Consider the following 23,582-nt stretch of genomic DNA (forward strand, 5'->3'; position numbering starts at 1 on the left):
GACTGATCAGAGATGCAGCCAAGGTGCCCATGATCACTCTGGATGAACTGCAGAGAGCTACAGCTGAGGTGGGAGAGTCTGTCCATAGGACAACAATCAGTCGTACACTGCACAAATTTGGCCTTTATGGAAGAGCGTCAAGAAGAAAGCCATTTCTCAAAGATATCCATAAAAGTCTCATTTAAAGTTTGCCACAAGCTTCTGGGAGACACACCAAACGTGTGGAAGAAGGTGCTCTGGTCAGATGAAACCAAAATTGAACTTTATGCCACAATGCAAAACGATATATTTGGTGTAAAAGCAACACAGCTCATCACCCTGAACACACCATCCCCACTGTCAAACATTCTGGTGGCAGCCTCATGGTTTGGGCCTGCTTTTCTTCAGCAGGGACAGGGGAGATAAGTGGAGCCAAATATAGGACCATTCTGGAAGAAAACCTGTTGGAGTCTGCAAAAGACCTGAGACTGGGACGGAGATTAATCTTCCAACAGGACAATGATCTAAAACATAAAGCCAAATCTACAATGGAATGATTCACAAATAAACTTATCCATATGTTAGAATGCCCAAGTCAAAGTCCAGACCTGAATCCAATGGAGAACCTGTGGGCAGAGCTGAAGACTGCTGTTCACAAATGCTCTCCATTCAACCTCACTGAGCTCAAGCTGTTTTCCAAGAAAAATGGTCAAGAATTTCAGTTTCTCGATGTGCAAAACTGATAGAGAGATACCCTAAGCGACTTGTAAATGTAATAGAAGCAAAAAGTGGCGTTACAAATTATTAATGCAAGGGGGCCGAATAATATTGCACACCCCACTTTTCAGGTTTTTATTTGTTAAAAAAAAGTTTAAAATATCGAATAAATTTCGTTCCACTTCACGATTGTGTTCCACTTGTTGATTCTTGACAAAAAAAGGAATATTTTATATCTTTATGTTTGAAGCCTGATATATTGTGAAAAGTTGAAAAGTTCAAGGGGGCCGAATACTTTCACAAGGCACTGTATTTTGAATATTACTGTATAATAGTTTACCACCATGTCACTGCTGGACATTGACTTGTGTAGTTTTCACTTTGCATTTTGGAAGTGCATGCAAGCAGGTCTTTTATTTATTTATTTATTTTTTTTTTAACATGTTCAGTAAATATAGACAGTGACAGAGGATATGAGTCATTTAAAAATAATATCATGACCAAGACTAACTGGGCTCTGTACAAGATCACATTTTCCTAGATAATTAGCATAAGTTTATTTCCACTTTTACCCAAGCTTCATTTTCTCCATATTTATCAAACAAGAATTGACCAGCGACCATTTCAACACAAATGTGAATTTCTTCAGTGATTTGAAATTCTTTGTTCAGAAATAGTATTTTCCATTTCTTCCAGCTGAATGCCTCTCAACATGTAACAAGGGTAGACAATGCAATGAGTGCAGAAATGGCCAAACACAAAAAGAGGCCCTGAGAGTTCAGCACCTGCTTTTAGAAAAGGGACTGTCAGCGCCACTCTTCCACCCCCTCCCCCTTACAACACACTCTTTCCCAGCCTGGAACCTCTATTTTGGGGCTGGCAGAGTCTGTGTGTCAAGTTGTACAGGGGAGTGATTACTGCTCCATTAGAGATGGAAGGGGGGATTGCGCGAGCAGGAAGCTGGGAGATGTAGCCGCTTAAATTGGCACACATCTACAGAGACAGAGAGCAGTCTCAAAATTTCACCACCACACAAGTCCCTCACCGTAAAGAAAGAAAAAAGCCTCAACTGGTTTTACGGATCTCTTCAGCCAAAGGAAATAGTGGACTGTTACAAAAATACTCACAAGTGAAATTAGCGGACTGATCAATTTTTGAACAATTAATATGATTTCTGTAAATGTTAATCAATGAGCTGGACCAAAGCAATTCACAATGTAAAATGTACAGCACTACACTATTCATGTACAGACACAGCAATCAACTGATTTATTCTGTCCATGCAATACATAACATTTCTGTCATAGATGAATTATTGCTCAATACCTCAATATTAAGAGTGCAACGATATTTGCATTTGTACCGAAATGCTACGACCCCATACTGTCGAGCAACTGAAGTTGTACATCAAGCAACAACGGGAAAAAATTCTACCGACTAAGCAATAAGGGTTGTCATTTCCCAAACGCTTATTGAATGCTGTTAAAAGGAAAGGTGAGGTAACACAGTGGTAATCATGCCCCTGTCCCAGCATTTTTGGAATGTGTTGCAGCCATCAAATTTAAAATGAGAGAATATTTACAAAAACAAAAAATAATATCAGTTTGAACACTGAATATCATTTATGCTTTACTGAATTGAATATAGGTTGAAAAGGATTTGTAAAACATTGTTTTCTGTTTTTGTTGACATTTTACTCAACCTATATTCAATTCAGTATTTATATCCATTTATACAAACCCCATATATACAGTGGTCTGAGAGTTCTCAGACACCCTTATTGAATGAAAAAAAAGCTGAATTGTTGAACTTTTTGCAGATTTACAGTAGTGTTCAAAATAATAGCAGTCCAGCGTGACTAACCAGATTAATCCATGTTTTCAGTATATTTTTTTTATTTCTACATCTCAAACAGGTAACCAGGAGGTGCAGTAGATTCTCAGAAAACCAGCAAGAGCCAGCATTCATGATATACACACTCTTAAGGCTGTGCAATGGGGGAATTTGTTGAAACGGGTGTGATAAAAAAAATACCAGTGTGGCATTCAATCAGTGAGGTCATCAATTTTGTTAAAAACAGGTGTGAATCAGGTGGCCTCATTTCAACACTTTGTTCAGAGCTACAGCGTACTTTGATTTAAAGTTTGATTGGAGAGAGGAAACCTAATAAAGAGGTGGAAAAATTACAGGGTGTTGAGCTAAAATGATCTCTAATACCTTAAAATGGAGAGCAAAACCAAAGAAACGTGGCAGAAGACCAAAGACAACTATCGAAAAGGGTCGCAGAATAACCAGAATGGCAAAGGCTCAGCCAATGGTCAGCTCCAGGATGACAAAAAAACAGTCTGGAGTTACCTGTAAGTACTAAGACAGTGTGAACACGGCTGTGTGAAGCTAGCCTATTTACAAGAATCTGTCAGTTTAAAAAAAAAAAAAAAAAAAAGCCATGTGCAGAAGAGGCCATAATTTGCCAAAGAACACATCAACTGCCCTCAGGAGAAATAGAGGAACATTTGTAGACTAAAATTGTTCTTCAAGGGTCTAGGGGCCCCAGACAGTTTGTGAGACGACACCAAAACTCTGAATTCAAGCCACACTACATAGTGAAGACAATGAAGCATCGTGGTACAACCATCGTGATATGGGCATGTTTCTCTTACTATGATGTTGGTCTTATCACATACCAGGGATCATGGATTGGTTTGCATATGTCAAAATACTTGAAGAGGTCATGTTGCCTTATGCTGAAGAGGACATGCCCTTGAAATGGGTTGTTTCAACAAGACAGTGACCCCAAAAACACTAGTAAACATGCAAAGTCTTGGTTCCAAACCAACAAAGTTAATGCCATGCCCAATTCCCAGACCTTAATCCAATTGAGAATTTATGGTATGACATCAAAAAGGCTGTTTCTGAAGCAAAACCAAGAAATGTAAACGAATTGTGGAATGTTGTTAAGGAATCGTGGGAGTGTAATAACATCTGAAAGTGCCACACAGATGTGAAGCAGTTATAAAAAAACTGTCCATACGACTAAATACAAGTTTAAAGGATTGGGAAATCCTACAGACAAAAAGTTTGTACAAAATAGTTTTGAGTTTGTAAAGTCAACAAGAGACTGCTACTTTTTTAACACACCCCTTTCAACTAATAGCCCAATTGCACAACCTCAAAAGCGTATATCATGAATGCTGGGTCTTGGTTTTCTGATAATCTACTGCACCTACTGGTAACTTGTTTAACATATAGCAATAAATAAATATACTGAAAATGTGGATTAAACGTGGATTACTGTATTGAAAAAAGAAAAACTGAATTATCCCACATCTATAAAAATTCAGACTCTTCGCTACATATTTAGTAGAAAAGCTTTCGAATGAATACAGTCATGACTTGTTTTGGGAATGATGCAATAATTTTTTGGATTTGGGGATCCTCTGCCATTCCTCCTTCCAGATCCTTTCAAGTTCTGTAAGGGTGGACGGTGAACGTTGGTGGACAGCAATTTTCAGATCTCTCTAGAGATGCTAAATTCGCTTAAAGTCTGAGCTCTGGCTGTTCCATTCAAGAACACTCAATGAGGTTTTCTGAAACCATTCCTTTGTTATTTTAGCTGTGTGATTAGTGTCATTGTCTTATTGAAAGGTGAAACGTGGGCCCAGTCTAAGGTCTTGAGCACTCAGGAGAAGGTTTTTGTCCAGGGTATCTCTATACTTGTTTGCCCTGAGCTTTCCTTCCATTGCAACCAATTGTGCTGTTCCTGCATCTGAAAAACACTCCAACAGCATGATGCTGCCACCATCATGCTTTATTGTTGCCACTCTGCCACAGAGCCTTGATTGGTGTTGGGCTGCAGTGATGAATAGTTGTGTAAAACTTTCTCTCATCTCCTACCTGCATCACTAGAGCTTAGTCACAGTGATCTTTGGGTTCTTCTTTACCTCTCTCACCAAGATTCTTCTCCCCAGATTGCTCAGTTCAGCCAGACAGGGTGCTCTGGTATGGGCTCTAGTCATCCCAAACGTCTTCCATTTGACGATTATGGACGCCACTGTGCTCTTAGCAAGCTTAGCTGCATCAGATTTTTTTTTTTGTAACCTTGGCGAGATCTGTGCCCTGCCACAATTCTTTCTCGGAGCTAGTCAGGCAGTTCCTTTGACCTCATGATTCTCTTTTGGTCTGACATGCACTGTAAGCTGTAAGGTCTTATACAGACAGGTGTGGTGCGTGGCTTTACAAATGAAGTTCAATCAATATAATCAAACAAAGCTGGACTCCAATGAAGATGCAGAATCATCTCAAGGATGGTCAGAAGAGCTCCAGAGTTAACAAAGGGTCTGAATACTTATGGCTGTGCGATATTTCTGTTTTTGCGTTTTAATAAATCTGCAAAAATGTAAACAATTCATTTTTTCCCCTGTGAATATGGTGTATTGAGTGTCCTTTGATGAGGAAAAAACATACATAATTTTAGAAAACGGCTGCAATATTACAAAGAGTGAAAGATTTTATGGGGTTTGAATACTTCCAGTACTCACTGTACACTAACGGTCAAAGGTTTTACAATAGCTCACTATTTACAGCTCTTTTAAATTTTTATTTATGCAGTTTAATTTAGTGTATTACTCTGAAATGAAAGCAAAAAACAAAAACTATTCAAGTGACAAACGAATGTAATTGATATTCAAAGTACACTAAACCTTTTTCCAAAATGTTTGACTGGTCCAAAGAATGTCTCCAGAATTTAAACTTAATTACAGGTTGTAATTTAACAAAATGGGTGGTGAAGACCCTTGCAAGGCACGGTACCATGTACCAGTACATTGATAATACACTATACACTGGAACTGCAACTCTGCTTTATAGACACTCACTTGGCCACTAACCTTAAGTGTTACTCCCAGAACGTTGATGGCGTCTTTCACCTGATCATGGATATCTGCTTGCATCAGTTCCTCGCACACCCACAGGCCCAAGCTGCAGACAGCAATACACCTGGTGTGCAAAAAATATGAACTTATACAAAAGTAAAAACATTTGGTTCAAAGAAAATGGCTTCATACAGTAAGCGTATCTATTTCGCATTCACTGGCACTCTCCATTACACAGTCCCAACCTTAAAAACATCATTTCAACTATGTAATTACATACAGTACCTGGCCCCTTCACAGTGTTCCTTTGTTGCAGCCTCAAGCAGGATATTGACAAGATAATCCTGAAACGAAGAAAAGCAATTGTATTCATCTAGCCCATTTCATACACAAGGTAATTCAATATGCTTTACATGATTGCAAGAATTTAAAAACAACAAAAAAGACCTTATAAACATATAAAGCAAAGAGAAAAATAAAAATACAATAAAAACAGCTTACACTTCAGTGCAAGAAAGATAATTTCAAAGTGGAAATGCTCTAAAAACATTAGAAAAGAAAGACTTAAAAATATTCAAAATTGGGGATGACATCACTTCAGTTGGCAACCTATTACATTTGCGTGCAGCACAACTGCTAAATGCTGCTTCACCTCATTTGCTTTGAACTCTGTGCTCCACTACTTGACTTGAGTCTAAAGAGCTCGGAACCCAATTGCAGCTGAACTTTAAAATGAACTCTAAAGGTGACTGGAAGACAGTGTAAAGACTTTTAAAATTGGATGAATCTATTCTGACCTATTTACTCTGGTCAGAACCCGAGGTGCAGCATTTTGAATGAGCTGCAGCTGTTTACTGCTCTTTTGGGGAAGTTCAGTCAGAAGACCATTACAATTGTCAAGTCTTCTTGAGATAAAAGCATGAGCTTCTGGCCTGCTTGACACATGCAAGCCTTCACCCTGTACAGTATATGTTCTTCAGCTGGTAGAAGGCTGTTTTAGTACTTGATTTGATATACACGCCAAAATTTCAGACTTGGTCTTTTGTTTATAAAGAGAGTGACTCCAAGTATTCATTAACAACAATCTTTTTTTTTTTTAATAGCCAGAAAACCTTTAATAGTTTTGCTGTGGTGTAATTGAAGAAAATGTTGAGTCATCTGGATAGTTTTAGACAGTGAAGCAAAACCTCAATTTAACTGCAGTCATCTGGAGACAGTGCTTGATATACTGTAACTGTGTATCATCTGCATAGCTATAAAGACCAACAAGACCAAAATTTGACAACTTTCCCGAGTCAGTATTCCACTTTATATCATTTAGCACTTTGATAAGACCTGATTTTGTACTGTGATGAGTCATCTACCTGACTGAAAGTTACCAGCTGAGTGATTTACCTTGATATCCTCATTTCCTACAAGAATGTCATCAGAGCCTGTAACACTTCGCAGGACTGGAATGTGGACGTAAAGATTTGGGAAACATACTAATGAGCCAAGAATTGTTTGAGCTTCCATCCTGGGAGCCTAGTGCGGGCAGAAAAGATACTAGTCATATATACACAAAACCACTTAATGAATAAAACATCAAGGAAATGTAATTCAAAATAAAACTGAATATCAATACTAGGGAAAACATATATTTGGTGTCCATAAATTAAGGTTAGTTAAGATTAATCAATAATGTGTAAAGTGCTATTGACACAGTGGTTATAAATACATTATGATTTAATCTGGACATTTTGCACAAAAGGGTACAGTGAAAGACAATTGTCTTTCAACCCATCAGTGAACTTCAGTATATCTAAATCAACCCCACCTCTGGCTTACCAGTGCATTTGGGACCCAAGTAAAAGGGTTAACTCAAGTAGCATTTTATGAGATAAGGTTTTGGGACGCCATTACAAGTTTTAGTATCAATAAAAAATGAAGTATCAACGCTTCTGCTTGGGATAAACAGGATTTAATAATGTGAAGGAATGCTTAAGTCTGAGTGTACCTCTGAAGAGTCACAACTGAGAACGCGGGCAGCAGCAGTGATGAAATCTCCGATCAGCATTGTGAAGCCTGGTAGGCTGAGGAAGAAGAATCTTGGAGAACAGGAACGGATAATGGTGTTCAAAGCATCCTGGAGACAAAAAGCCAAATACTTTTATTACAATATCTGGATTACTGGGTAGCAAATATTGAATTAAAGTACACATAACAAACTTGAGGAACCAGAAACAACAGCGCAGAGTTGGAATTAAATAAGCTCTGTACATTTCGCAAGGACAGATTCTTGGTTGGAGTGGGACTAAGAAATATTTTGCAAATGGGTCACATGGTGGACACGCGCGCACGCACGCACGCACGCACACACGCACACACAGGTAGGCTAAGAATTTTTAAGTGTGGCAAGGAGAGTAAAAGATCTCAGATCCTGCAGGAAAAGAAAGAAGGACAAGAGAGGCAGCAGATGGATTTCCCAGAAAGATAAAGAGGGAAGATTTTAACAAATGTGAATCACACTTATGTACACAGGCAAACCAGTAATTAATGCTGTAGACATGGTATTGTTTTGTTGAGCTACAGGCAGCTCAGTGACAGATGGGTATTCTTTCAACATTGGCATATGCTAAGCAGGTTGCATAAATTTCTCGAGAATGCGCAGTGTAAAAAGCAGCAGGAGCAAGGCTGAGAAGGCAAAATGAATATATGATAAACCAGTAAAATACTGTCTAGGTTTGTATCATGGGATGCAACGTATGAGTATGCACTAAGTGTTCATTCGTCTGCTCTTATCTTATACTCACTCATGCATTTGTGTACAAAGGCAAGGTCCAGCCTGAAAACACCTGTCTTCTTGGCTATAAACCTGCACAAATCCCACAGTTCAAACATCAAGCTGTTTACGTCTGAACCAACAGGGAACCTCAGCAAACATATAAACATACACCCCCCCCCCCCCCCCAATTCTCTTGGAATACCCTGCCATCTTTCTATTGTCACACATAAACCAGAGCTTTGACAAACACAAAGTAAAGCTGAACTGAAAAGTACAGGAATAAACACGAAGGTAATAAGCAGAAAGTGAATCCAACAGGATATACAGCCTGCAGAAAATTGCTGGGAAGAGCTTGAGGGTCCATTTTACCCTCATTTTGCTGGTAATTGACCTCTGAAACACAATGTGCAGTGCAGTCAGAGGTAATTAGTGAGCAACAAACTGTTGCTTGATTGCCTGAAATGAGCATTTTAGACAAAATGAATTGAAAAGGCAAAGTGTTTCGGTGCCTAAACTTAAGGAGTGCGTAGAAATGGGAGTTGAGGCCCAAGTGGCTCTATGTTAGGAGACGAACGGTCCCCATACCAACAAAAGAAGCATTAATGTACATACAGCATCTCTGAATAGAATCATCTCAGACCTTTTTATTTGACCTCATTTTAAAAAGAGTAAAATCTGTCCACCTGCCGGCCTCTGGGGTGACAGGGTGCAGTCTGCCATTACATCTGCCAGTAAAATACAATTATTTTTCTCCAGCCTCATTCCCTAAACAATGCATGGATGTTTCCAGCTTTCAACAAAGGGGAAAAATCAACTAATGACAAAAATGGATTTGCCCAATATTGTAATTGTAAAATGCTTTCTGAAAATGAGTTGCATGTGAAAAATATCTGTTCAAGTGGTGACAAGATGTAATTGGACCAAGTAGAGGAGCAGGTACATTTACTTAATATGTTGCACACCAAAAACTGACCTCTTGGATGGATTACTGCTGTCATGGTATGTCATTTCTTTATGAAAATAGAGTAGGGCAGACTATAAGGACAATGGCCCTGACCTTGTCCCTCTTGTCAGTTGAAGGAGCAATCTCTCCGAGGGAACTGTCATTTTCCTTTAAACTTATCTGAATTTAATGGTGACAATTTACACTGGGATTCCCCCTAATTATCTACAAAGCATGGGCATTTTACAACAGATTATGCCATTATACAGCTTTATCTGTGCTAAAGCTGAAAGGCTATAAATATGTTCAATTATCTGAATATGACATTATAATAAGCATAAGTAATTTCAAGACCATCATTTGATAGTTATCTAGAACATATGCACAACATAGCTGACTACAAAAGGTATAGATCATTTATATACACACTAAAATATATGCTTTTCCTCTTTTTGGGTTGGGTAGGGTGGCTTAAAGCAGGGAAGAGGGGAGGAGGGGTTGAGTAAGAGCCACTTTCTTATGTTAAGCAGGCGTGCGGCTATCCTCTATTGTGTGGCGTGAGGACTCTTTTCTCGGACCAATTTGAGCATGCCTCAGTGGCCAGCCTGGCTCTGGCCCCCTGATGCATTATACAGACCTATAACAAAAGCACGAGAATGTTGCCTTGTTCCTCAGTGTGCCCCTCTCATTGCTCCACTCTACACTACGATCCACTGGCTGCCCTCCCGCTCCTTCACAGACTTAACAAACACACGCACTCACGCACACACACACGCACACCCACGCACGCACACACACAGACACAGCCCATTCTGGCCCTCCGGCTGGCTTGTCAGTCTAGGAGAGCGCGACAGACGTCAACCCTTAATTAATCACGAATACGCGGCAGGGGTTCAAAACATTATTGAACGATATTGAAAACATTCTAATAAGCTTGTCTTACTGCCAAGGTGGAATAGAAACCCAGCCAGAAGGGCAACTACACGCGCACACATACTTGTATCCAAAATACCCCCTATCGACACTTTTATCCCCGTGCTTTGTTTTGGGGTGGGGGTAGTTTTATTCATCTCTGTGCGGCATCGTCTGGAAGGTGTGGAGCTAGGCAAGATTTAAATATGATGAAGGATCTGATAAAAAGAAGACTGGAAGATGCCAGAACAAAGCAGAATTCTTCAACACAGCTGGTTGGTCTCAAAAGTGAGAGAGGGCATTGTGCAGTCTGCTTTTACTGTAAATCTGCACCCTCACTAAATTCATCTTGAACCTACAATATGGACAAAAAAAGACATCTAACTTATAGGAAGTGAAATGGAACAAAAATATATAGTCATCCTTCTTGGCAATTTTAATTGTTCGCACTCTACAAGAGTGTAACTCTATCTGCGAAAATGTGTGTGGTTATAAAACTAATGCTTGTATTAAAAACTAAAAAACTAACACAATCATCATTTTTACACTACACTGATACATACATTTTTACACTACAGCTAGAAATGTTTTGATGAGTTTAACGCAAAAGTACCAAGACTATTTCTAAGTACACAAAAGACCTATTACTCTCAAAATGTTTAAAAATCTGTCTTTTCCAAGATCATCCACTCTTCTCGTGAATGTGGCATATCAAAATACAGATTAGATAGCTTGATCAGTCCACAGGTCTGCCTTCAGGCCTACACAGAGGTGCTGTGTGGGGCAATGTGAGAGTCACGTGATGCAATGTGGGCATTATCAGCCGCAGGAGTGTGTAAAATGTGAAGTTTTACTACACAGGGCACTCCCACAAATGTCATAGATTTTGAGGGAGTGTGCAATTGGCATGCTGACTGCAGGAATGTCCATGAGAGCTGTTTCCGTGAACTGAATGTTCATTTCTCTACAAAAAGCAATTTCCAAAGCCGTACCAGAGAATTTGGCAGTACAGTACAACCTCGGTTCACAACTACAATCCATTCCAGAAGGCGGTTCAAGAAGAGATTTGTTCAAAATCCGAATCGATATCTCCCAATACAATTAACGGAAAAAGAAATAGTGCGTTCCAAGCCTAAAGAATTTTTTTTTTAGCATTTCCTGATAATAAACTGTATAGTAGAAATACATGTATAGTTTACTTTATATATTGAAATAAATTAAGAAATATATTTATTTTTTGTTTAAAATGTATGCTTTAGTATCGGAGTAGGCTAGGCTGGGAGTGTATTGCTGTATCTGTAGTGACTCGGCCCCCAGCCTTGTAAACTTTTTTTTATTAATGAAAGTGCAGAATAACTTTAAACAAGCAATAATGAGGGGAACTAAAACAATTTTTTTTTCAATTTTTACAAAAAGTAACATACAAAAACATTAACTCGTAACTGGAGTTAACAAAATCTTTGACACACAAAAAAAATTCTGAAATGCTAATGGAACAGACCATTATTAAAGTTCACAAGGAAAAAGCAATGCAAAACTATCAACTATCAAATCTCTTCGGTGGGATTGACTCGCCCCCGGGAAGTTATTTTCTTTTCCCAAAGAACTTATATAGCGTCACTTCCTTGGAGCCATGATTGGGGGTTAATAATCCTCAATCGGAAGAAAAAACAGTCAGTAAATGGAGCTACTGGGACACGTTTGGGTACAGAGGCTGCGTTATACACAATGACAAAGCGCGTCGTGGGCCAGCTGGTCCGGCGAGACGCGTTGTGTGATTTAAATTTTTTCTTCTGAGGCAATGGAATTCACAATAACAAAGCGCGTCGTGGGTCAGCTGGTTGGACTTCATGCGTTATGTTATTTTCGGGGGTTTTCGAGTATCATAATTTCGTTTGAAATCAGAAGCAAAAAAATGTCAAAATTTTCGTTTGAAAACCGATTTCTTCGAGAACAGGGATGTTCGAGAACCGAGTATTCACTGTACATCCAACTGACCTCACAACCACTGACAGTGTGTAACCACACCAGCCCAGGACCACACCCAACATTTTCACCTCCACGATCACCTGAGACCAGTCACTCTGAAAGCTGTTGCGACAACCAGTTAGCATACCCAAAGAATTTGTGCACAAATGATCAGAAAGCGTCTCACGGTTATGGTATATGTAATCCTATGTTAGGGACAATGAATATAGGCGCATTTTATTCATTTTATCGAACAGTCTTGCACAGCCATCGAAGAGGAGTGGACCACGTCAGAGGCCACAATAAGTAAGTTTCTTTCGGCTTGTCCCTTTCGGGGTCGCCACAGCGTGTCATCTCAGATGAACGCACATATGTTTGGCACAATTTTTACGCCGGATGCCCTTCCTGACGCAACCCTTCTCAGGGAGTGGAGGCCCCAGTGGGATACGAACAATAAAAAATGTGAAGATAATGTGTTGCACTGTGTGTGGCAAAAGGGGTCACACTAAATACCAGAATCTGAATCAACAAATATGACTGAAACTGCACATTTTAGAGCAGCCTTATATTGTGGGCAGCCCAAAGAACACCTGTGCAATAATCACATTGTCTAATCAGCATCTGGATATGCAAGAGTTGAGGTGGAGAAGATTTAGCTTGGGAAAGCACAAGTACTCACTAAGAGATGTAGAATTGGACAATATTTGAAAGAAATCTTTTAAGTTCTGTTAATGATGAAAATTGGGAGCAAAAACACAATTTTTGAATTTATATATTTTTTAATTCGGTGTACTAGTTAATATAGTAGGTCTTGAAAGTATTCAAATACCCTTAAAATTTTCACTCTGTTATATTGCAGCCATGTGCTAAAATCATTGAAGTTCATTTTTTTCCTCATTGATCTACACATGCAGCACCCAATATTGACAAGGAAAAAAAGCAATTGTTGATTTTTTTTAACCAAAAAAAGAAAAACTGAAATATTACACAGCCATAAGTATTCAGACCCTTTGCTGTGACACTCATACATTTAATTTGGGTGCTGCCCATTTCTTCTGGTGGTCCTTAAGATGGTTCAATACGTTCATCGGAGTCTAGCTGTGTTAGATGATATGGATTGGACATGATTAGGAAAGCCACCCACTTGTCTATAAGGACTTACAGCTCAAAGTGCATGTCAGAGCAAATGAGAGTCATGAGTTCAAAGGAACTGTCTGAAGATCTCAGAGACAAAATTGTGGCAAGGTACAGATCTTGCCAAATTTGCAAAAAAAAAAAAATAAATGCTACACTTAAGGTTCCTATGAGCACAGTGGCCTCCAGTAATCCTTAAATGGAAGATGTCTGCGACAACCAGAACCCTCCCGAGAGCTGGCTGTCCGGCCAAACTGAGCAATTGGGGAGAAAAGCTTTGGTGAGAGAGGTAAAGAAGAACCCAAAGATCACTGTGGTTGAGCCACATGTGCAGAAATAAAATAGAATGCTGTTACAGTGGTGCGCCCTGCTGGTCATACCTGATCATTGCTAGTAAAGCCTTTGTGCATGATGTGGTAGAGGTGCACAAGGAAGTCAATGTTAGGGAGGACATCCTGGTGTCTTGTCATCATCTCACAGATCATCTTATAGGCCTGAAGTTTCCCTGCTTTGTATTCTGCTGGTAGCATGGTGGCCTGTGAGGAATGCGGGGAAGAAAGAAAAGGTTTCTAGTGAAAACTGTGCATAAGTCTAATTGCTCTTGCAGCTCAAAAGATACTTGTCATTTTTTTCATTGAATTTACCACAGCTGATTTGAGTCAACTTATGTTCTTTCTTATCCACAGATTATTTAAAAAATAAAATAAAAAATGTTCAATTGTACATTTTACAACTTTTCAAAATAAGATGAAATTGCTCAAACTAGTGAAATCCAGTGTAAGAACAGTGTCAAAGATTTTGCCTTTACCAACATTTTGATAACTACACAGAAACAAAAAGTGGTGGTGACAAAAAGTCATAGTAAAAATAAGTTTGCTAAAAATGAAATATAGAATAGCAGGCATTTCCTTTTTTAGTACAATACAATAGTTGAATGTTTTGCTTTTCATCATTTTAGGGTGTTTTTATCTCTTTTGGGTGAGTCAATATCTATTGAAGAGCCCATCACCTGTGACTGAGCTTGATGTTTCTGACACCAAGCAGCACATTTTGTTTGGGAATACTTAGATAGTCTTGAGATTTCCTGTGCTGGATCCATAAAAACAGCCCAGAGCCTCCTCTATGTTTCATAAAAGGTAAAGTGTTGTTTCTTGTATACATCACGTAGAGATTACCAGACTTTGCAAAAATGCTTCACTTTTGTCACATCTGTCCAAGGATATTCTACCAACTTTGTGTGCATTACTTCAAGATTTTTTGTGGTGAACATGGATTAAGACAGCATTCAAATGAGTTGCTCGTGATTTTTTTTTTTTTTCAAGATAACATTTTTTGTTGCACATTTTTTTAATATCATGCTTCTGCGGAACTAGTAACATTGACTGCAGTGGTCAAAGGTTATTTATGTTGTTGGTTACCCTGAAGAGCCAGGAAGCGAACATACGGAGGGGAGGAATGAAAGTTGGCTGGGGAGGAGAAGATTGGTTGTCCACACTGATTCCAAGGTTGTCTCGAATCTGTAAGCACAAATTTAACATTGACCAGTTAAAACAATCAACGAGAGTCAATTCTGGCGGAAATGGCATGTGATGAAGTTTAGTATTTTTAATGATATGAACGATTGACGGGCTTTCCACTTTACCTTAGCAAGTTTTTGCCAGAGCTCATAGAGATAAGAAAAGACTTTAGCATGAATTTTTGGGCATCTGATGTTGTTGACATCTCCGAGGATACCCAAAATCCTCCGCCAAAGGACAAAAGCTGAATCAGCATGCCATCCTGTCAGGGTCCCACCCGCTATTATGCTGACATCATCAGTCAGACATTCACTGCTATCTGCATGGTGAAAAAGGAGAAAGCAGAAAACAAACGAAAATTTTTTTTATCATAAACTTCCTTTTGGCAACAACCAGATTTCCCATTGTGACTGTCGTAGTGTGAGTCAAAACGTTTTTCAATGAGATATAGGATTTAATCAGTCAGTGCAGAATGACATTCAAACTGTAAAAGCAATTTATAATGTAATTTTGTAATTAAAAGGTTATAATGTCATCACTAGTTGATTAAATCCTTGTCCACTCAGAGCTGAGCTGTAAAAATACTGTAGTACTTCTGGAAAACATAAATGGTCACATGCAACAGCCAAACGAGTTCTTCTGGATTTGTTGGAAGACAGCACCACTAAGTGGGCAACAGAGCAGTGAAGAGAAGAGGGATTAAATGATAGGGAAGAGAAAATACTTCCAGTGAAGCACATGAGGTAAAGTTGAAGTAATTTATGCAAATGTCTTTTACCAATAATTTCAATTCAATGAAGCAAAAGATGTACAAATGAGGTTAAAATGGCACAGCTGAGGCTAAAAAGTGGGGTGCATGGCTCAGTAATGAGTAGCAGCTATGGAGCAGTACCCAAGTGGTGTGGCATATGTAAGACAGACTGATGAATGTTGTCATCCAGGGGGCAATCCTGCGGGCACTCAGTGTGCACCACGAGGGCTGGGGAGGCGGGGGGTTTCTGAGGGTAGTGGAAGTGGTTGTGGTGTTGGGGAGGGGGTGAAGAGTGGGGAGAGAACTCAGGACCTATAAACAAGGAACAGGGATAAAATTGAGTTTGGGGAAGGGAGCAGAATGACAAAGACAAAACCTTCATGATGATCGTGATCACAAGCAAACAAAAATCACAATCGTGTCAGGGTCACAAATAAGTCTCACTTGAGCTGCACACTGACTTTCTTTACTTTGTCAGTCATTCATGCTGCAAAAATACTACCCCCAGTTTTTACAAAGCAACCAAAAACAAAAGTACCTATTGTACAACAGTAATACAGTGAAAAGGTATTTGCCACCTTCTCGAATTAAGTTTTTTCATTTTCCGCACTTTGATGTTTAAGAGCATTTACATTTCAAGTACAAGCAAGTACATTTCAGACAAATTAAACAAGTAGACATGAAATGCTTTCATTAAACGGCAATATTGTTTAATTAGAGGAGAAACATTCAAAGCTACCTGGCCTTGTGTGAAAAAAGTAATTTCCCCTTTGTTGAACCATGAATGAACTGTGGCTAATCACATCTTTGGGAATATTGAGTTCATTTTCACTGACCACACCTAAGCTTGAGAATCTCCATACCTGCTCAGTCAAGATATCACTTAAATAGAATGTGGCTGACAAAAATGGGGGGTGGGGAGGGGAAAATGTGCAACAAAATATTACGATCCAAAGAGATCAAAGAAGGGAGGCAAAATAATGGCTATCTATAGTGCTGCAAACAAGTAGTAGCTCCCATTCTTACATTATATTTTTGCAGTTTTCCCCACTTTAGGATCATCTAGTGGATGTATGCATCATACAAATATAACCGAAATGCCTTTATAATTCAGTTTTCAAATGATATCATTTATTAAGGAAAAGAAAAATTATTCAGTTACCAGGCCCTGTGTAATAATTACCCCCCTTGTGAAATCATGAATGAATTGTAGCTAATCACAAATTTTGGCAAATTTTTACTGATTGGAAATGGCAAGTGGACTGCCCTTATATAGCACTTTATCTTCACCATCACAAGGCACAAAGTGCTTTACAAAGCCTGACGTTCACCCACTCACACACGCATTCATACACAAAGTGGGTGACTGCTGCCATGCAAAGTGCTGGCAGGCACACTGGAGAGCAAATTAGGGTTCAGTCTCGACCAAGGACACCTCGACATGTGGAGAGTCATAAACCGAAGCCTTTGGTCGCTGCACAACCTGCTCTTCCTGTATTGAGCGACAGCTCCCCATTTACTGATTACACACAAGCCCAATTAAAACCAGATCTCTTAAATCAGTCTGGAAAAGGATAGAAAAGGCATTTCTAAAGCGTTAGGATGTCAGCGAACCAGAGGGAGAGCTATTATCCTGGCATGGAGAAAACATTGAAGTGGTGAACCTTTCCACAAGTGGCCAGCTGACAAAAATTACACCATGAGAACACAAAAACTCATCCAGGAGGTCACAAAGGAACCCAGGACAACATCTGAAGAACTGCAGACTTCCCTTACCTTCATTTAGGGCCAGGACAGACACAAAGACAATTAGCTTGTTTTTGTGCCAATCCTGCACGTTCCTCACAATGCATATCAAACGGAAGTCAGACTTACACCTTATAAGATTATCCTAGAAGATTGTCTTTAGCTCTGATGTGTGTTAAGAGTGCATTTGTCCCAATTTTAGGCTCCAAAAAAGGTCCGGGCTGGCAATCTTAAATAATGAATGTGTTCAATATTTACGACAAAAACTCTTCATGTCTGTAGTTAAACCCTCCTGTGTCATGACAACCGATGATTTACAACCGTGACACAAGCTATGAAATGACAGTTGATAAAACGGTGATGCTAAGTGCCTCTTGAAGTACTGTAAGTGTTGGCACTGACTCGGCAGGAGCCCGTCATGGTGCGTACTGCGTATCTATTAGCTAATAAGCTAGTTATACACTTATAGCTATTGCTACGTAAGTGACTAGCAAAGACTTTCTGCCTAGTGTACAGATCTGATGCAGTATGAAATATCGCCGTGAAGTATGTAACGTCAAGATAAGGTGTGTTCATATGGGGTGGGGTTTTTTTCTAAGTGTTTGTGGCAGAAAAAAATTATATGTGCTGGAAAAACTCAATTTGCCAAGAATATTTTACTTGGAGTCAAAACAAATTCAAATTAGGTGAATCATGTAAAAAATACAAAATTACCAGTGAGGTGTTAAAAAAAAAAAAGATATTCCCCTGGCTCAACCTTTGTCTAATATTTAAAGTAAGAAATTGCCAAAAACACGTGAAAATTGTCCAAAACCAAGATTAGTTTATTCCTTATTTTTATTTTTTAAGAGTTGGAAATTTTGCAGTGTCGGTGTTTATTTGCTGGCAGCAGCAAGTCGCTTTCGTTGCCATAACTACATGTGCTATATTTAGTTAAAGGCTAGTTTAAGTTAGGACTCCAAATAAAACACTGTTTGCAAATATCTGGTTTTTAATCGATGGACATATTTTTTTTAAAAGAAGTCAGCCAGATGCAAGTGAGAGACTAAAAATAGAAAACAACTATTCTTGCATGATTAATTTATTTTTTTCTTTTTTGTGTCGTGTAAACCAGACTTGTATTAAATAAATAGATATATAATAATAATATAGTAATAATAATGATGATAATTCTATTCTTATTGACAATCACTTTTTTCCCCACACTGAGCCAGCTAGCTATAAGTATTTATTTTCCTGTGGAAAAAAAATCCTAATTTGTGGAAATTATCCTCAAAATTGGAATTTGAGAATGGGGCAATTACATTTTCATTGCACTACCATATGTTCACCTTTCAAATGAGTCCCCTGCAGTTAAATCATCCAAAAAAAAAAAAAAACATGTTCGGAGGACATTGTATGTGATTCATAACCTGCTAAAGCCTCATAGTGGCTGAGCAGCAAACTGCGCTGGCTTTGTGGGTCAGTGGTCACATCCATGTGGGTTGAATGGGTGGACTGACTTTCAGGCTCCTCGTCAAACACCTGCCAGGTGATTTCAGTTTCGTTGAGGCAGCCATTTGATGTCTCGCTGCTCACACTCTCACCTGGGAAGGGAAGAGAAGCCAAGCGGGTGTGGTGCATCAAATGGAACATTATAGTTTTTAAGGTAAACAAATCAAAAGATAAGGACATAAATAGAGACTTTAATCTAACTTTTCTCTCTGAGCTTGGCCCTTGCGTGGTGATGGTACCCCTCAACATTATTTTCTGTTTCAGATGGACTGCTGCTTCGGCGGATCAGGATCTACGAGCATGAGAAAATATAAAGGATATTTAATCATTGTCATCCAGGCTATTTCTACACCTATGATATGACATTATGGTACGAATAGGTTTCTCACAACTGGCGGTTCACTGGCCTCTTGTCTCTCATATGGTCCATTATCATAACCACAGGAAGTAGGTGAATGCTCTCTCTTCTGGGCTAGAGAGTGAGACATGAGATAATTTGAGAAAGAGATAGATCATAGATAAGGTGGTGAAATAAACATATGTATGCTCATAATGCATTACACATCTACAGTATGACTTTGTCCTTGTCCAAGCCAATTACGAATAGATAAGCATGATTAAAGACACCCACGTTATTTCCTCGCAGGCACCCTCAGACTGTTTCTCCATACAGTATAGTACTTCTCAGGAAATTAAAATAATGCCATCTTGCTTAGTTACCAAACACCTCATTGTTGAAGTTGGTATTATACCTCTCTAGAGCTTTAATATACCACTGTACACGAACATCAATACAAAACCAGAAAAAAAAGTTAATTTAATACAGTGGTACCTTGAGATCTGAGTTAAATTAATTCCGTGACCAGGGTCACAAATAAAAAGGCAATGATCATTTTCTATTGAAATTATTAAAAATCCCATTAATCCGTTCCAACCTCCTCCCAAGAAACCCCTTAAAATTGCTGTAACGTGTATTTTAGGGAGATAAAATAGCAGTATATTGTACTATATTGCACTTATTCTGTACTTCATTAAAAATGTAAAGCGATACTTCCATAAAATTAAAAATAATTAAACAGTTTTTGTCACATTGCATCAAGTGAATGTTGCAAATTCTGGCGTGCCCCCCTTGGCCATATGGACATAGAGACATACTGTTACTATGACTCCTGCTGGCTTCTGGGCAGGACAAGCCCAGCTGCATGCAGTCCTGCATGGATTTAGCAGCCAAATCAGCGAGGCGTTTCATGCATAGAGCTCACGTGGGACTAAAGATAAGTCGTTCTAAGTATTAAAGATGTATGAATGTGAGTACTGTCATATAGTCAGTCTACATGTTGTTAATGCAGGATTTAAAAAATCTGTTACTTCAAGGGTTAAAACACCAAAACATAGATGCTAATTACTGTTAGCTTTCAGCTAGCAGACTGAAAGGCTAAGCTATGTTTGTTTTAAATTCACATGGTATGATGGTCTTCACAATAAACACCTTGATCCCTTTTTTTGAAGAATTGTTAACTAATAGTGTTGCTATTGTGAAGTGAATTGAGTTCACTGCTACCATACAATGTTCTTATCTCGAGTTTGAACGCAGGCACAGGGAGAACATGCAAACTCCACATAGGTGGGGCGGAGATTTGAATCCAGGTCCTCAGACCTGTGAGACAGATGCGCTAATCAGTCAGTTTCACAAGACACAGGAAACCTGGTTTATATCATGTGACGCAAGAAAAGTTCCTCATTCCGGAGGAAGTGATTGATGGCTGTTAAAACGATGGAACACGATCACCCCAATTGCTGGTTAGAAACATTTCCTGTGGACATTAAAATGACAAACGTTTCTGATAAAAAAAAAACGTAGAATGTTCTACAACACAGGGGTCAAACTCTGGCCTGCGGGCCAAATTTGGCCCGCGGTGTAATTATATTTGGCCCGCGAGGCAATTTAAAATGAATGTCGCAGCTGATCCGCCGGTATGACAAGTATTACACACTTGTTTGATTCCATATTAAAAGGTTCATTTGTTCAACCTTGGCCCGCGGCTTTGTTCAATTTAAAATTTTGGCCCTTTGTGAATTTGAGTTTGACACCCCTTCTCTAAAACCATACCGTGATAACTGTATGATTGTGTGTTCACAGGTTGCCTTCCGAATTTGCTTCTTCTGAATGTGCCATTTGCTTTGATATCAACCTGTAAAAACTGATTGTGCCAAGAACACTAGTTTAGCGCCTGTGCGAGAGTTATAAACAATCATTCATCATATTTCCAGTAATTTGTTATTCTATTTCTTTCTTAAGTGTGGGAGAGTACAGAGTTGGGAATGTTTTAGAATTTTAAAACCATTTTATGGGCCAATCTGGAGATTGAATCCAAGTTGATGAGTGTGGTCTTCTTCACATCCCCCGCCTCTTAGAGGTGCCTGCTGAACCATGCAGTTAGGCCAACGCGAAACCTGGGATGGTGCCTCCGTTTCCCAGCGTCTACTTGTCCACCGCGAGGCAACCAGAGAAGCTACTGCTAAAGGGACAAGTTATGCTTCCACCCAAGCGTAAGCGCTCTGATTTACTGGCGGGTCAATGAAAAGGCAGAAAGAGAAAAGGTTGCATTCTCCCATAGAATGCGTGAAGAACTTTTTTTTCCTTTTTCCATCTGTTTTGCTTTCCTTTTTTCTTGCCCTTTTTCCTTGTCTGAAGCTGCCTCTTTCCTCTCCTGTTATGCTTGACAATAGACCATCCCCAGGGCCACCTGATCTACGGTTGTGGGTAGAGCATGACAATGATTGTCAAAATGTACAAAATTAGTGCCTATTAATTTTGGGGTACAATACTACCTTCACATAAGTTAGAACCTTGTGCTAGCTCAACACACTGTAACTTATTCACACTTATTTCAAGTCCAGCCACACACAAAGTCCTAATTTTTCTTTACGTATACCCATTTTTCCTTTCTTTTACCATTATCATGAATTTCTTTTTTTTTTTTGAGGGTTGTAAAATTCCTCTACATTGTTTCCCTGTATGTTTCTTTTTGAGATTTAATTATATTTTCTATGAAATTCCGTTTCCTGTTCTGTTTTGTATTGTTCCAGTATGACTGGAAAACCATTGTAATCGAGAAGTCTTATTTTATTAATGTATTGAGGCTTCTAAGTACAGTACGGAGATCGATCGAGATTTTTTGTCCCCTTATGTAAAATTTATATGCGTAAAAAAAGATGTGGTGCCCTTTAACGAACAAGCATATTTAAAGCATATTGAACTAAACGGGAAGTGAAGGTTAGGGTTCCATAGCAACATAGACAAAAAAATCAAGGGTTCATTCAGAGTTTTCTCACAGTCCTGCGAATCCTACATGCTGTGCTCTCTAAAAATATATAATATTTTGGGGCACCTCGGTGGGTGACTGGATAGCATATGTGCCTCAGATTCCTGAGGATCCAGGTTAAAATCCAGCCTCATCTGTGTGGAGTTTCCATGTTCTCTCCGTGCCTCTGGGTTTTTGAAGGTTGGTCCAGTTTACCCTGTATCTCGACCAGTTAGCTGGCGTAGGCTCCAGCTCACCGGATAATCAGTTTGGACAACGAATGAAGGAATAAATGAATAATCTTTTGGGTGGGATTGATTAAAGCACAGTTTATTTGTTGTGATTGAGACAAAGATGAGACTACATTTTATGAGACACTTCTTCCTGACACTGTATTTGAGTTGACGCACAAGGTGGGTATTTGCCATAGCAGTGCTGTTGCTCAAATCAAAATATTTTAAATTTGGGAGAGGCACCGCTGTCACTACAAAAAGATTATCCATGAAGGAAAAAAAAAAATCTGCTTAGTTCCTCCATATCCAATTATCTTTTTACACAGGGATAGTTAGGAAGGATTTTCCCCCTTTAATAAATACAATCATCATTGATCATCATCACTTTTGCATTTACATAAGTTTTCTTTATGAAAAACTGAAATCGGCAGAATGACCCGAACATTTAAATGAAAAAAAAAGAAAAACATACAAACGAAAAAATTAATCATGAATGGCGCAAACACTGGAACTCTATGTTGGTACCTTGTAAAGTGTCTGAGAGTTGCTGCGTAATGTCTGAGGTGCTGCTGCTACGTGGAAGCGGGCTATCTCCTCCTCCTAGCTCTTCCCCACATTCTGACAGCTGACTCTCTTCTACATCTGGTCAACGGGGCAGAAGACAACATAAAATAAGGCAAGTGTGACATGATCATTCAATCTGTATTCAAATCCTGATCTGTAAACACAACAAACACACTCTAGGCATGCACACATGCAGTGGCAATGTACACATATAAGTCCAAGTTTTTTCTCCACAGGAGAGTCGGTGGAACTGCTCAAATCTGTCTGCACCAGGTAGTGTTACAGGAGACAGCTTATGATGGGACAATGAAACGTGGATGACATACAATGGCTGGAGGCCACAAACACACAAATACTGTACATTCAGCTCTCTGAATCCACTTTACCTGAGAGTCTGTGAGAGCAAGCAGAGTTACCAGAAGCGATACCAGGCAAGAAAGAGGTCACAGTGTGAAGCAGCATAGGAACGCTTTTAGTAGTGGGCAAAGCTTCGCATAGGTGAACACAGTTGCTGATGGACTGGCTTCGTTTAGCTTCCATCAGCAAAAAAAGGAACAGAATGTGAATAAAGGAAGGAATAAAGAGAATAAAGACAGTATTCAATAATTATGAAGTATTGTATGTATAAAAAAAAGAAAAAAAAATCAATCCAATTAATGCATTTTTTAAGAGAACTGGGCGATA

At 39.1% G+C, this 23,582-nt stretch overlaps 1 protein-coding gene across 9 annotated transcripts in view; it reads right to left on the reverse strand.

Moving 5' to 3' along the window:
- The window catches only part of ralgapa2 (Ral GTPase activating protein catalytic subunit alpha 2), a 178,078-nt gene that overhangs the window by 102,157 nt on the left and 52,339 nt on the right, over positions 1–23,582 (reverse strand). For 7 of the 9 annotated variants that reach the window (XM_061843199.1, XM_061843198.1, XM_061843203.1 and 4 more), the window contains 12 exons: positions 22,860–22,976; positions 19,186–19,268; positions 18,998–19,088; positions 18,715–18,888; positions 15,698–15,868; positions 14,931–15,124; positions 14,707–14,805; positions 13,669–13,824; positions 7,564–7,692; positions 6,963–7,091; positions 5,853–5,911; positions 5,583–5,691 (listed from right to left, as the gene is read on the reverse strand). In XM_061843199.1, the coding sequence (XP_061699183.1) occupies positions 5,583–5,691; positions 5,853–5,911; positions 6,963–7,091; positions 7,564–7,692; positions 13,669–13,824; positions 14,707–14,805; positions 14,931–15,124; positions 15,698–15,868; positions 18,715–18,888; positions 18,998–19,088; positions 19,186–19,268; positions 22,860–22,976 (1,511 nt within the window). The remainder of the gene's footprint in view (positions 1–5,582; positions 5,692–5,852; positions 5,912–6,962; positions 7,092–7,563; positions 7,693–13,668; positions 13,825–14,706; positions 14,806–14,930; positions 15,125–15,697; positions 15,869–18,714; positions 18,889–18,997; positions 19,089–19,185; positions 19,269–22,859; positions 22,977–23,582) is intronic. The other 2 variants (XM_061843200.1, XM_061843204.1) reach the window with 2 other exon arrangements.

This window comes from Syngnathoides biaculeatus, chromosome 15 (genome assembly GCF_019802595.1).
Source record: "Syngnathoides biaculeatus isolate LvHL_M chromosome 15, ASM1980259v1, whole genome shotgun sequence".
Taxonomy (NCBI): domain Eukaryota; kingdom Metazoa; phylum Chordata; class Actinopteri; order Syngnathiformes; family Syngnathidae; genus Syngnathoides; species Syngnathoides biaculeatus.